This window comes from Rhinatrema bivittatum, chromosome 2 (genome assembly GCF_901001135.1).
Source record: "Rhinatrema bivittatum chromosome 2, aRhiBiv1.1, whole genome shotgun sequence".
NCBI lineage: Eukaryota > Metazoa > Chordata > Amphibia > Gymnophiona > Rhinatrematidae > Rhinatrema > Rhinatrema bivittatum.
The window spans coordinates 552619657-552634878 of record NC_042616.1 but is presented as its reverse complement, the minus strand read 5'-3'; the positions used below and the strand labels follow the sequence as shown (position 1 = coordinate 552634878).

Genomic DNA, 15222 nt, shown 5'->3' with positions numbered 1-15222 from the left:
TACTGGACATCCAAATATTAGTGTTGAGCAAAAGTGTGTAAAGACTTTCAGGTAGCCACCCTGCAGATTTCCTGTCGGGAAACCAGCTGGCATTCTGCCCAGGAAGCTACCTGCCCTCAAGTAGAATGAGCTTTCAGCCCTTCTGGGACTGATTGAACACGACAGATTTATTTATTTATTTATAGCTTTTCTATACCGACTTTCCAATAACAGAATTACTGATCAATTCGGTTTACATTTTAAACTTTAACAGTGACAAGTAATTGTCTTACAATGAACAGGAAGAAATAACTTGGAAATAAATATATGGGGATTATAACATAGATACAATATATAGCCTAATGTAGGCAAAGGCATAAAAACATAGGCACAAGGACTGCCAAGGATTTGAATTGAAATTGATGAGTTCTTTGGGGTATTATTTGTGTTGTTCATTGGGGTATTCTTTGGGGTTCGAGGAATGTTTAGAGTTGAACTTGACAGATATATGCTGATGCAATGGCTTCCTTCAACCAACAAGCGATAGTGACTTTAGACGCCTTCTGTCCTTTCTTTGCTCCATGCCATAAGACAAAGAGGTGATTCGATAAACAGAATCCATTGGTAGCCTCCAAATAGTGCAACAAGGCCCGTCTGACATCCAGACACCTCCACTCTCTGGAATGAGGATCCCTCATCTCCACATCCATAAAGGCCGGAAGCTCCACCGACTGATTCAGATGAAAAGCGGAGACCACCTTTGGCAAAAAGGATGGGACAGTTCAAAGATGCAGAGGAAAGGTTCCCTGAACCTCAGACACCGTCCTGGATGAACAAATTGCCACCAGAAACGTCACTTTCAGCACGAGATCCTTTAAGGTTGCCCCCTGATAGGCTCAAAGGGTGCTTCACACAAACCCCAGATAACCAAGTTCAAGGTCCATGAGGGACACAGCTGGTGGCCGAAGATGCTTCACCCTGTGGAGAAACCACACTACATCAGGATAAGCTGTCAGAGAAGAACCCTGGATCTGGCCCCACAGACATACGAGAGCGGAGATCTGAGCCTTTAGGGAATGAAACGATAACCCTTTCTGAAGCCCATCCTGCAGGAAGGAAAGGACCAGGGGGACCAAGGGTTTTCGAAGATCCACCCCCCGAGGCTGACACCGGGACTCAAGGACCTTCCAAACACAAATATACGCCAAGGAGGTAGAGGCTTTCCAGGCTCTTAAAAGAGTAGTAATCACCTCTTCCGGATATTTTTTCTTCCGCAACTGTCGCCTCTCAAAAGCCAGGCCACAAGACAAAAGCGTTGTTTGATCAAAAAATATGGGACCCTGGCGGAGATTTGAGAAATGACTCAGCTGTAGGGGCCTATCCCACCACAGGTTCTCGAGGTCCACGAACCACGGCCTGCGCAGCCACTCTGGAGCTATAACAATCAATCTTCCCGGGTGAAGTTCGATCCTCTTGATCACCTTGTCCACCAGTGGCCACGGAGGGAACACATAAAGGAGAACATTGTGCGGCCAACGAACTACCAGAGCCATCAACTCCCTCTCTGCCATGATCCCGCCTGCGACTGAAGAAGCATGATGCCTTGGCTTTTGCGTGGGTCGCCATGAGGTCCACTGTGAGGCTTGCCCCACCAGCAAGATATCAGGCGCACGGTGTCGGACAGCTCCCATTTCCCTGTGTCTAGCTGAGGAAGTCTGCTTGTATGTTGGTCGACCCTGCAATGTGTAATGCCGCCAACATCTCCAGATGGCACTCTGCCCAGGACATCAACAGCTCCACCTCGAGGGCTACCAGACGACTCCTGGTTCCTCCCTGCTAGTTGATATAGGCCACTGTCATCACATTGTCTGACAAAACTCGGACCACCTGATTGCGCAAAAGGGGGAGGAAACTCTCCAGAGCCAAGCGAACAGCCCGTGTTTCGAGGCGACTGACCAGGTGCCTCCTCCGGAGACTACCGGCCCTGCACCATTCGATCCTGACATACTGTTCCCCAGCCAGAAAGGCTGGCATCGGTCGTCACCACCATCCACCAGGGTATATCCAGATCCATTCCAAGCTCAAAGTGTTCCTGTACCAGCCACCACGAAAGACTGGACCTGGTAACATCTGTAAGCAGTAACAGGAGATAGAATTGCTCTGACAGTAGGTTCCAACGGGACAACAAAGCAGCTTGTGGAGGTCTCATATATGCAAAGGCCCACAGAACCAATTCCAGGGTCGATGCCATGGAACCAAGAACCTGTAAGTAATCCCAGACTCTGGGCACTGAGGTTTTCAACAGGGATTAGGCTTGGCCGCGCAATTTGATGATCCTGTCTCCGGAGAGGAAGACATTGCCTTCTTGAGTGTCGAAACGTGCTCCCAAAAATTCCAGGACCTGGGAGGGGACAAGATGGCTCTTGGTGAGGTTGATCACCCAACCCAGGGAATGCAGGCGACGTAAAACCATATCGATTGCCTGTGAGCATAGGTTTGCCAACTTTGCCTGAATGAGACAAATCGTCCAGATATAGATGTACCAACACTCCCTCCTTCCACAGGGACGCCGCCACCACCACCATCACCTTGGTGAAGGTCCGTGGAGCCATGGCAAGGCCAAACAGCAGAGCACAGAATTGGAAATGTTGACCGAGAATCATAAATCTGAGGAACCTCTGGTGGTCCAGATGAATCCCGGTGTGTAGATAGGCTTCTGTCAGATCCAGGGACGCCAGGTATTCATCCTTCTGCACGGCTGCGATGACCGGAGTGTCTCTATGCAAAAATGAGGCACCTTGAGGGCCACATTGACCTTCTTCAAGTCCAGGATGGGGCAAACATTTCCTTCCTTCTTGGAGACAATGAAGTAAATAAAATAGCATCCCTTTCCTCGCTCTGCTTGAGGGACTGGTACGATGGTGCCTAGACTTCGGAGTCGATCCAAGGTCTGGCGAACAACAAACTCCTTTGTCGGAGACCCGCAGGGGGGCACCAGAAACAGGCTTTGGAGCAGATGAGCAAATTCTAAAGCGTAGCAGGGTTCTATCACACAGAGTACCCACCTGTCTGACTTGATTTTTGACCCACTCCTCGAGAGAGTCAGCTGACCCACGATAACAGGATCCATGGAGTCTGCCTCGAGTCATTGGGCAAACTTGACTCCGCTGCCGCCATGTTCGGCCCCATCACAACGTCGCTCGACGCCCATGATAGGCTGGAGACCAAGATTGGAACGTCCCCGAGGCTTGTCTTTGTCCCGTGTTCTGAGCTCAGCTCCGACGAAAACACAGCTGTCCCTGAAAGCGAGAGCAAGTGGAAAGGAAGGCTTTCTGCCCTTTCGGCTTGTCCTCCAGAAGCTTGTGGACCTTATTATTGCCCAGATGCTTGATCAGCTGCTCTAGGTCTTCCCTGAACAGGAGCTTGCACTTAAAAGGGAGTGCCCCCAAGGAACCAGTTCCGCAGCCACAGAAGCCTCCGGGTGGACACCGCAGACACCATAGTGCGTGACGAAGTGTGAAGAAAATCATAAAGTGCATCCGCACCATAAGCCACCGCGGCCCTCCAACCGCTTGATTTACTTCGCCTCCAAAGGAGCTAGGTCTTTGGTGCTTTGCAACTGCTGTACCCAGCGCAGGCTCACCCTGAGCATATAACTGCTACAAACCACAGCTTGAATGCCCAGAGAAGAGACTTCAAAAATCCTTTTAAGATAACTTCCAATTTGCGATCTTGAAGATCCTTCAAAGCCACTGAACCTGCCACAGGAATGGGCATCCGCTTGGTAACCGCAGAGACGGACGTATCCACCTTAGGAAGCCTCAGCAGCTCCAACACATCCTCAGGCAACAGATACAACTTGTCCATTGCCCTGCTGACCTTGATGCCCGTCTCTGGGAGTCCCAGTCCCGGAGCATCATCTGCTTCAGCATGGCATGCAGGGGAAAGGTCCTAGCAGGCCCGCACAAGCCCGCGAGGCCCGGATCCACCGTGTCTGGGCTTGGCTCCAAGAGGGACTCCACAATGCCCAATTGCACGAGGACATGAGGAATCAAAGGCGCCAGTTTGTCCCTCTGGAATAAGCGGACTACATTAGGGTCATCTACCACCACTAGGGGAATATGATCAGGTGCTGCGCCGATGCCTGTGACGTCCGAGGATGGAATGGGGTCCACTGGTCCCTCCGGTGGGTCCGAATCATCCGAAGAGGTCTCTCAGGCTGTTCCCAGTAACATGAAGGCTTGAATTCGCCAAATCCACATAACTGCCAGCGACGCCTCCTCTCTGGGTGTCTTACCAGGTGGGCCTGAAGACCCCTGAAAGCTAGAAGCCCCCCTCTTGCTAGAACTGCTGACCAGGAAAGCCTGGTGCATCAGCAGTATAAACTCCGGGGAAAAGAGTGCAGGACCCACGAATGTACCCTCCAAGAGGTCAGGATCCACATCAGAAGGCTCCTCCCACAACCCCTTGAGCCGTTACAGGACTGTAATTGGCCGGGGAGAGGGCCAGAGGAAGATCCCCTCCCACCAAAGCTCTATACTCTACGGAGTGAAAAGCACCCAAAATGACTGCCGTTCTCAAACTAAATGGGAACGGGTCACCTGGGGGCTCCAGAGCAGCGAGCAGCCTCTCGGTGCTATGCTGCTGTAAATCTGCCACTGCGGGCGTGCCAGGAAAGCCCTCCCCCCCAGGGAGGCAATGGCTGTAACAATCAGTCAAAGCACAGCTGGAAAGCCAATCGCTGCAGCGCGAGCACCAACTCGTACGCGGCTTGCTAGCACAGAACAAATGCAGGGCAGGAACCAGCAGCCAGGGGAGGAGGGAGGGAGCCAAGAAGGTAAAAGAAAAACAGCCCACCTCACTGTAAACAGCACCCAGGCTCTAGTCTCCTTAAAAAAAAAAAAAAAAAAAAAAAAAGTTCTGCCGCACACCCCTGCAAAAAAACAAAAGCCTCCACACCAGTTTTTTTTAAACTTTACCAAGAGCCCCAGAGAAGGGAAAACAGAGAGAAAAGCATAGAAAGGGATACTTCCCAAAAGATACTGGCAGAGGCTGTAGGAGACTGGTGTTGAAGGGGGGAGAGACAACCAGCTGTCATCCTGCCACCAGACTCAGAAGCAAAGTTTGAGGTTCCCAACCCCTGCTCATCCAATGCCTACAACCATTGAGGATGGTCACACCAGGACCTCACGACTCCCTGGGAGACAAACTGGAAATCCTTTTTTTTTTTTTTATGTATAGCTTGGGATCAGAACCACAGGTTTTACACCACCTCCATCTGCTGGAGACAGAGAAACACTGAGGAGCAGCAGGTGGCACACTAAGTTAAGAGGCAGTGCCTGTGAAACTTTCTCTTTCTCCATCTGCTGGAAGGGAGGCAAAACCCAGCAGTCTGGACTGATCTGGGTATGTACAGGGAACCAGCCATATATGCTGATAGCAAAAATTCTAGGAGCACTGAGAGGAGAGGATCACCTTGCTGGTGGCTGAAAGGAAACAGTAAGTTTTTGCTTGGGAAATTCCCTTTTTTAAAAGTATTGGGGTGAAGTTAACTATTTGGGAATATTATTTTCTGGTTTTGTGTATTTGTGCTTTTAATAGTCAGTTAGGCAGCAAATAAACAGAAGTTAGAATGTTTGTATTTTTAAATAGTCAGTCATTAAGGCAGCTAATAGGCAGTAGTTAGTGTGTTTATTTTTAATAGTCTGTAAGGCAGCTAATAAGCAGTAGTTAGGGTGTTTGTATATTAAAAACAAAAAAACAAAAAAAAAAAGGTAGCCAGAAGCTAGAAATAAGCTAGGACAGTGTATACCTAAGTAAAAAAGGTTGAAAATTTCAGTTCAGTTACACTCCTTGGAACGGTGTTAATTAGTGTGATTTGGTTTGATTAGGTACTAAAATTTGTTAATCAAGAGAGCAGTGAGTCACTCTGGCTGCTTAACTGAAGTTAGACTGTTTGTATTTCCCAACCCTCCCACCCACCCCCCTAGCTCATCCTTTAATTTATAGGCAAGTGCCACATTCATACACAAAAAAACCCCTTATGGAGAGTTTGATCATTCCCCTGTAGGCCACTACCAGACATATAGAGTTAGATCTTCAAACGATACGCGAGCGCGTACTTTTGTTCGCGCACCAGGCACGAACAAAAGTACGCTGGATTTTATAAGATACGCGCATAGCCGCACGTATCTTATAAAATCCAGGGTCGGCGCGCGCAAGGGGGTGCACATTTGTGCAACCTGGGCGCGCCGAGCCCAGCGCGAGCTGCCTGTTCCCTCCGAGGCCGCTCCGAAATCGGAGCGGCCTCGGAGGGAACTTTCCTTCGGCCTCCCCCCACCTTCCCCTCGCTTCCCCTACCTAACCCACCCCCCCCGGCCCTATCTAAACCACCCCCTACCTTTGTCGGCAAAGTTACGCCTGCTTTCAGCAGGCGTAACTTTGCGCGCGTCGGCCGGCAGCCCCGCTCCGTCCTCCGGTCCCGGGGGCTGGTCCGGAGGCCTCAACCACGCCCCCGGGCCAGCGCCACGCCCCCAGGCCCGCCCCCGAAATGCCACATTTCGGGAACACCCCCAGACACGCCCCCATCCCGCCCCTTTTCGAAAGCCCTGGGACTTACGCGCGTCCCGGGGCTTTACGCGCGCCGGAGGCCTATGCAAAATAGGCGCACCGGCGCGCGCAGGCCTTTTAAAATCCGCCCCATAGTGAATTCACTAACACATTTAAAAGACACTAATTAGACACATTCCTATTACCATAGCAACCTAACACTTAACTAGGAACTCAACAAATTTGAGATGAAGGCAGCAGTCCAGCAGCAACTGGGGAGCTTCCCAGTCTTTTGCATAGAGTGTCACATGTATGATTTTTTACCCACCAGTGAGAAGTTGTACATGTGCATGCAATGCAAAGAGCTCCTGGCTCTCAGAGAACGAGTCCGATCTCTGGAGGCTACAGCGGCAGACCTGGAGGAGCTGAGGCAGACAGAGAGATATATAGATGAGACCTTCAGGGACATAGTAGCCAAGTCCCAACTTCAGACTGGCAGCCCTGGTGCTGTCTTGGAGGAAGAAAGTCTCATGGTTGGAAAGCATCAACCTGGTGCAGCAGGAAAGGATCCTATAGCAAGAACCTGCTCTCCAGGTGGTGCATTGTCCTTTTGCACCGAGGATGTCTCTCCAAGGCCTACTGCCCAGGAGGGAAGGGTTAGGTCGGCCGTCATAGTTGGTGATTCGATTATTAGGAATGTAGATAGCTGGGTGGCTGGGGGGCATGAGGATTGCCTGTAACATGCTTACCTGGTGCGAAGGTGGCAGACCTCACACGTCACCTAGATAACAGATAAACAGTGCTAGGGAGGAGCCGGCTATCATGGTACATGTGGGCACCAACAACATAGGAAAATATGGGAGGGAGGTTCTGGAAGCCAAATTTAGGCTCTTAGGTAGAAAGCTTAAATCCAGAACCTCCAGGGTAGCATTCTCTGAATTGCTCCCTGTTCCACACTCAGGTCCCCAGAGGCAGGCAGAGGTCCGGACTCTCAATGTGTGGATGAGACAATGGTGCAAGGAAGAGGGATTCAGTTTTGTAAGGAACTGGGGAACCTTTTGGGGAAGGGAGAGTCTCTTCCAAAGGGATGGGCTCCACCTTAACCAGGGTGGAACCAGACTGCTGTCGCTAACCCTTAAAAAGGAGATAGAGCAGCTTTTAAACTAGAACAAAGGGGAAAGCCGACAGTCGCTCAGCAGTGCATGGTTCAGAGGGAGGTATCTTCAAAGGATACTAATGATGCCTTAGAATTAGGGCATCTCGACAGTGAGGTTCCAATAATAAGAAAAGTAGTCCAAGTGCCTGCAAAAAAAAACTCACCTGAGCTAAAAAAATTCTAACTTATCCCTATCAATGAAAATACAAACAAAAAACACATTATGAAATGTTTGTATGCTAATGAAAATACAAACAAAAAACACATTATGAAATGTTTGTATGCTAATGCCAGAAGTCTAAGAAGATGGAAGAATTAGAATGTATAGCAGTGAATAATGACATAGACTTAATTGGCATCTCAGAGACATGGTGGAAGGAGGATAACCAATGGGACAGTGCTATATTAGGTTACAAATTATATCGCAATGACAGAGAGGAGCACCCGGGAGGCGGTGTAGCACTTTATGTCTGGGACTGCATAGAGTCCAACAGGATAAACAACCTGCATGAGACTAATATGTGTGTAGCTGTATTTTATTTTTATATTACTTTGTCTTATCATCCATCACGATAAGATAAAGTGACACTTATAAAGTTAGCATTGCTTTCAATTCTGAAAGAAAAACTACGAACAGTATTGTATCACATTCCAATTATTTTGTTTTAAAAACTATGTACCGGACCGATATGGCACCTGTGTAAATTAATGTTTCAGCATCCTTATTTTATGTGCCTATTGTAAACCGTTGTGACGGAAACTACTTAACGACGGTATAGAAAAGACTTAATTAAATAAATAAATAAATAAATAAATAAATAAATAAATAAATGCATAATTGAATCTTTATTGGTAGAAATCCCTTGTGAGTTGGGGAAGACTATAGTGATAGAAGTATACTACCGTCCACCTGGTCAAGATGGTGAGACGTACAGTGAAATGCTAAGAGAAATTAGGGAAGCTAACCAAATTGGTAGTGCGGTAATAATGGGAGATTTCAATTACCCCAATATTGACTGGGTAAATGTATCATCGGGACATGCTAGAGAGATAAAGTTTCTGGATGGAATAAATGACAGTTTTATGGAGCATTTGGTTCAGGAACCAACGAGAGAGGGAGCAATTTTAGATCTAATTCTCAGTGGAGCACAGGATTTGGTGAGAAAGGTAATGGTGGTGGGGCAGCTTGGCAATAGTGATCATAATATGATCAAATGTAAATTAATGACTGGAAGGGGGACAGTAAGTAAATCCACTGCTCTGGTGCTAAACTTTCAAAAGGGAAACTTTGATAAAGTGAGAAAAATAGTTAGAAAAAACTGAAAGGAGCAGCCACAAAGGTAAAAAGTGTGCAAGAGGCGTGGTCATTGTTAAAAAATACCATCCTAGAAGCACAGTTCAGATGTATTCCACATATTAAGAACGGTGGAAAGAAGGCAAAATGATTACTGGCATGGTTAAAAGGTGAGGTGAAAGAAACTATTTTAACAAAAAGATCTTCATTCAAAAATTGGAAGAAGGATCCAATAGAAAAAAATAAGATAATGCATAAGCGTTGGCAAGTTAAATGTAAGACATTGATAAGACAGGCTAAGAGAGAATTTGAAAAGAAGTTGGCCGTAGAGGCAAAAACTCACAGTAAAAACTTGTTTAAATATATCCGAAGCAGAAAGCCTGTGAGGGAGTCAGTTGGACCGTTAGATGATTGAGGGGTTAAAGGGCCACTTAGAGAAGATAAGGCCATCGTGGAAAGATTAAATGATTCTTTGTTTCGGTGTTTACTGAAGAGGATGTTGGGGTGAAGACTAGAGGATAGCAAATGTAACCCCAATATTTAAAAAGGGCTCCAGGGGCGATCCGGGAAACTACAGACCGGTTAGCCAGACTTCAATGCCAGGAAAAATAGTGGAAAGTGTTCTAAACATCAAAATCACAGAATATATAGAAAGACATGGTTTAATGGAACAAAGTCAGCATGGCTTTACCCAAGGCAAGTCTCGCCTCACAAATCTGCTTCACTTTTTTGAAGGAGTTAATAAACATGTGGATAAAGGTGAACCAGTAGATGTAGTGTACTTGGATTTTCAGAAGGAGTTTGACAAATTTCTTCATGAGAGGCTTCTAGGAAAAGTAAAAAGTCATGGGATAGTTGGCGATGTCCTTTTGTGGATTGTAAACTGGCTAAAACAGAGAGTAGGATTAAATGGACAATTTTCTCAGTGGAAGGGAGTGGACAGTGGAGTGCCTCAGGGATCTGTATTGGAACCCTTACTTTTCAATATATTTATAAATGATCTGGAAAGAAATACGACGAGTGAGATAATCAAATTTGCAGATGACACAAAATTCTTCAGAGAAGTTAAATCACAAGCAGATTGTGATAAATTGCAGGAAGACCTTGTGAGACTGGAAAATTGGGCATCCAAATGGCAGATGAAATTTAATGCGGATAAGTGCAAGGTGATGCATATAGGGAAAAATAACCCATGCTATAATTACACAATGTTGGATTCCATATTAGGTGCTACAACCCAAGAACGAGATCTAGGCATCATAGTGGATAACACATTGAAATCGTCGGTTCAGTGTGCTGCAGCAGTCAAAAAAGCAAACAGAATGTTGGGAATTATTAGAAAGGGAATGGTGAATAAAACGGAAAATATCATAATGCCTCTGTATCGCTCCATGGTGAGACCGCACCTTGAATACTGTGTACAATTCTGGTTGCCGCATCTCAAAAAAGATATAATTGCGATGGAGAAGGTACAGAGAAGGGCTACCAAAATGATAAGGGGAATGGAACAGCTTTCCTATGAGGAAAGACTAAAGAGGTTAGGACTTTTCAGCTTGGAGAAGAGACGGCTGAGGGGGGATATGATATGATAGAGATGTTTAAAATCATGAGAGGTCTAGAATGGGTAGACATGAATCGGTTATTTACTATTTCGGATAGTAGAAAGACTAGGGGGCATGGGGTACATTTAAAACTAAATCGGAGAAAGTTCTTTTTTACTCAACGCACAATTAAACTCTGGAATTTGTTGCCAGAGAATGTGGTTCGTGCAGTTAGTATAGCTGTGTTTAAAAAAGGATTGGATAAGTTCTTGGAGGAGAAGTCCATTACCTGCTATTAAGTTCACTTAGAGAATAGCCACTGCCATTAGCAATGGTAACATGGAACAGACTTAGTTTCTGGGTACTTGCCAGGTTCTTATGGCCTGGATTGGCCACTGTTGGAAACAGGATGCTGGGCTTGATGGACCCTTGGTCTGACCCAGTATGACATTTTCTTATGTTCAATACCAAATAATCTATTGCAAAGCCATAACTGATGCCAAGAATGTATACTACACCAAAACAATTGAAGAGGCCAAAAACTCAGTCAGAGAACTATTCTAAATAATCAGCAAACTCGTAGGACTCATTTTCTGTCTCCCCTCTACTCTGCCACCAGAAACACATGAATAAGATTACACCCACATCAGAGAAAACAAAGATGTTGTCCCCAAGGTAAGCCCTCCTTCAAACACACAAGCTGCCCCACTTTGAACTCCCTTCTCTCCTTCCATCCAATTGGAAGAGGACACCAACAGCCTTGTCACCGGTCGCAGGGCCACAACATGCATCAAGGAACCCCCTTATCCATCTTGGGTAATAAAGTTATCAAAAACAGGCCTAATTAATCACTTTGAAGCAGTAATCAACACCTCTCTCACAGAAGGCCTTCTACCCAACAACCTAAAGAGAGTCCCAAACAGTCCAATATTAAAGATGACCTAAACTACCACCATCCAATCTCCCATTCTTAAGCAAAAGCATTGAGAAGGCTGACCTACAACAGCTGAGTTCCTACAGAACATAAATGCCCTTGTCCTATACCAATCGGACTTTAGACCACATCACAGCACAGAAACTGCTCTGTTAGGCTTAATAGATGAGCTAAAACTCTGCTTGGATCAAGGACAATGAGCTAGACTAGTCCCTCTTGGACTTATCTGCAGCATTTGATACAGTTGACTATGAAGCCCTAATTACTTGCTTAAGGGACATAAGATTGGCAATGCTCAGCATTCAACTGGTTTAAAACATATCTAAAGAACCACTCCTAAACAATCTCTCTGGGACCTGCACTATCACACAATAATATGTGCTGTCTTCCACACTCTTCTACATCTATATAGCCCCTCTAAAAACAGTCATCAGAGATCACCTCACATTCTTACGCAGATTTTATTTATTTTATTTATTTAAAACCTTTTCTATACCGTTGTTTAGTATTGCACCGTCACAACGGTTTACAATGAGGCACGTAAATATATATTTGGTGAAATTCTTACTAACAATGTGCCAGGATGTTTATCGGTAACAAGTATTCATAATATAAGGTGTATGTTGTGTGGTCTGGATCTTGTCCTTTACTGGTTCATGGAAACCATACAACTGTTGCTCTATTTACTTACTACAGATCTCTTAAGCTATTACATGATAATGTATACTTATAGGTGTGGTATATGGTGACTTAGCTTGTTCAATTAGACTTCAGAATTTCCATTCTCCATGTTAAATACTTTCTTGAAAAGCCATGTTTTCAAACTTTTTTTTAAAGAGTTTTAGGTCTCTCTGTAATCTTGTTTCCAGTGGCAATGAATTCCATAGTGCAGGTCTGGCTAGTGATAGTGCTCGTTCTCTGACTTGGGTCAATTTTGCTGTCTTGATTGATGGGATGACACTGCACTTAGGGTCACTAACCCAGGCCACCCAGGCATGCACTAACTAATGTACAGGATCTTGCAGCAGTGTTGAATGATTCATAAACCAACCAGATGAGGTGACACTCGCACTCTTCCACATGCAGGAGAGCCTGCTAATAACCTTCCTGCTTCCTGTCCAGAGATTATGAGACAATTAAGCTTATCAATGTAATAATGAAAGTACGCACCACATACAGTTCACGAGATGCAGGCATCGAGCATCAAATTGTGGAAAATAGTCTTGAAACTAACAACCTGGAGCCCTTACCCAGATTTGGGGGGGGGGGGATATTGGTTAAAATTCTGTTTGTTTTTTTTTTGGGGGGGAGGTTAGCTTGTTTCAAAGCTGACTCCACTACCACTGACTGGTACGGCAGTCGAACTACCCCAACCCCAGGGGACTGATGGCAAGCAAGAGGCAGGATTCTCCCACATTCTCATTTGCAGTCACACAGGATCTGATGGTTAGGGATTGCTGCTGGTCTAGAAGGCATTTCCAGAATTCAAAATAGTCCAAAGATTTCTGTGAGACAAGCATTATCCCTATGGATGTTGACCCCAATAACCTTACCCAGCTTGTCCAGAAATTTAGAGTATGTAAGGTCTTCTAGTGGAGAAGAATGCTCCAGTAGATCAGGAAAGGCATCTGAGAGAAGCCCTAGAGACCCCTCCTTTGAACTCTGATAGGACCTTCTGAGGTGTGGAGGCAAGAGTGACTCCCTCTTGAGGGAAAAGTTCCGACATCCTGGACAGAAGAGGTTGAAGGGTGCATTCCTTTGTTACTGGCTGCCAATGAAGCAAAGAAAATATTCATCAGTTCAGTTACCTGGTCTATTGACTGATGTGTCCTTTCACCCAGAGATGAGGAAGAGATATCCTCCTCTGAAACAAGCACAATGTCATCCTCTTGAGAAGCATGTACTGAACTCCAAGAAAAGACTCCCTCCTGGGCTAACTGTGCTGATGAACACATAGAGATCAAACGCACAATGGGGCATATGTGATCCAGTGTCTCCAAACAAGGCCCATGGATAAATGACATAAGACGGGCCCTGGAAAGTCTGGGGTCTGAGAAAGGCAGATGAGACACAGCTAAGGGTGCCAACCCAGAGGATGGTAATTTAAGGAGTCTCCTCCAGGTCCTCCCAATGTCAGTTTCTGCATCAAGTTCATGGAGTGCATGGGAGACCCAGTGCATCAACTGCACCTGCTCTGGCTCCAGAAAAATGGTGTTGCTTCTTCTGCGCTGAGCTCCATGAAGATGGGTAAGCAGTCCACGAGTTCATCAAGGAGCTTGCTTGCTCCTGTGTTTGACACTTCCATGCCTTACTCAGTCCCTGAACTGTGCCAGTTCTAGGGTCTGGCACCACAATTGGGGGAGCTTTGCTTGAGGAGTTCCTGCTTGACTCAGTTAGGAAGGAGCCTGAAGAGGCCCCACTCTGAGAGGAGGAACAGCTACAACTTTTCACCAACCTGCAAAATTCCTCCATCTTCCAGGCTCTGTTGCTCTGCGATCTCCATGACATCCAACCACAGTCATAGCAGGTGGCTGAGTCATGAGCAGGTCCCAGGCACTGCTAACATATGATATGGCCCATCTGCTACGAACATCTTGCAGCCAAATCCCTCGAGTTATTCATGTTTTATACGTTTTTCCTTTCTTTGTAGTGCTGAAAAGTGCTGTCAAGGGGTTGCTGAGGCAGGAAGGCAACTCAAAAAACAAGTTAGAGTTTAAAGAAAAACTTCCAATAGAGAAATAAGAAAAATGAAGGCGAGAGAGAGGGGGAGGGGAGCACATGTCTGTGCGGAAGCTCGGACAAAAAAAGACTGAGGCTCAAGAGATATTGCACACGAAGGAATTTCTGCCCATGCTCAGTAGTAAAACTTTACTAAGCTAGAGAGACTGGTCCATTCAGTACCATCAGATGACATCTCCCATGTGTCATGGCTATTTTGACCCTGCTTATTAACGGAGAAAAGAAGGATCAATATGATAACTAGCTAACCAAATAAAGTAAACAAGTGATTAGGTGTCACTGGCTAGCTGAAGATCACCAAGAGAGGCAGTGGTAAAGTCAGATCTTAAAATCATGCCTTTTAGAAAATGAGACTTGAAATTTCATGTTCTCACAACATCACTTAAAAACAGGTCTACTATGTTCACTTATTGTAAAATGCACTATTTTACCTCATTATTGGAATCCTGAAGACCAAACGTAGAGATCTCATAGAGAACTTTAGGATGAAGGAGGAAATTAACTCCATGGCAAACTGAAGACACTGGCTTGGTGGCATTATGGATACCCAAACATTCCTTGAACAAAAAAGTAATGAAAGGTACATTTAAAATTAGAAAACCACCCATTTCTACAAAGCTTTATAGTATGCACATAATGTTCTAGTTGATTTTAAAACGCTCAATGTTTAACTAAAACATAACTTACCATACCATGAAGACACAGGTCCAAACACACTTGCAATTTTAAGAATATAAATAACATTTTAATGCCATTCTGAACTCATGCTGCAGCTTCAGAGCTTTTTTTTTTTTTTTTTTTTTTTTTTTTTTTAAATATAGCTATGACTTGTTACTCATTTCTAAGCCCTGAAAACAATCCATAGGTCCCATTTCAGGATATCCACAGTCTAATTTGTATTCAATATGTATAATTTAGAAAAGAGATTAGGACAGATGTTTCAGCACTAAAGAAATGAAGCTCTTTTCATCTGGTGAAACACAATTGAACAGACTGAATTTTTCAGATCAGCAAAGCAACTCCTTGCCCA

The 15222-nt window shown here is 45.4% G+C and overlaps 1 protein-coding gene across 4 annotated transcripts in view; it reads right to left on the bottom strand.

The window, feature by feature from the left end:
- Nucleotides 1-15222, bottom strand: part of RTTN (rotatin) — a 685521-nt gene that overhangs the window by 521997 nt on the left and 148302 nt on the right. For all 4 annotated transcript variants that reach the window (XM_029590900.1, XM_029590899.1, XM_029590897.1 and 1 more), the window contains exon 15: nt 14624-14749. In XM_029590900.1, the coding sequence (XP_029446760.1) occupies nt 14624-14749 (126 nt within the window). The remainder of the gene's footprint in view (nt 1-14623; nt 14750-15222) is intronic.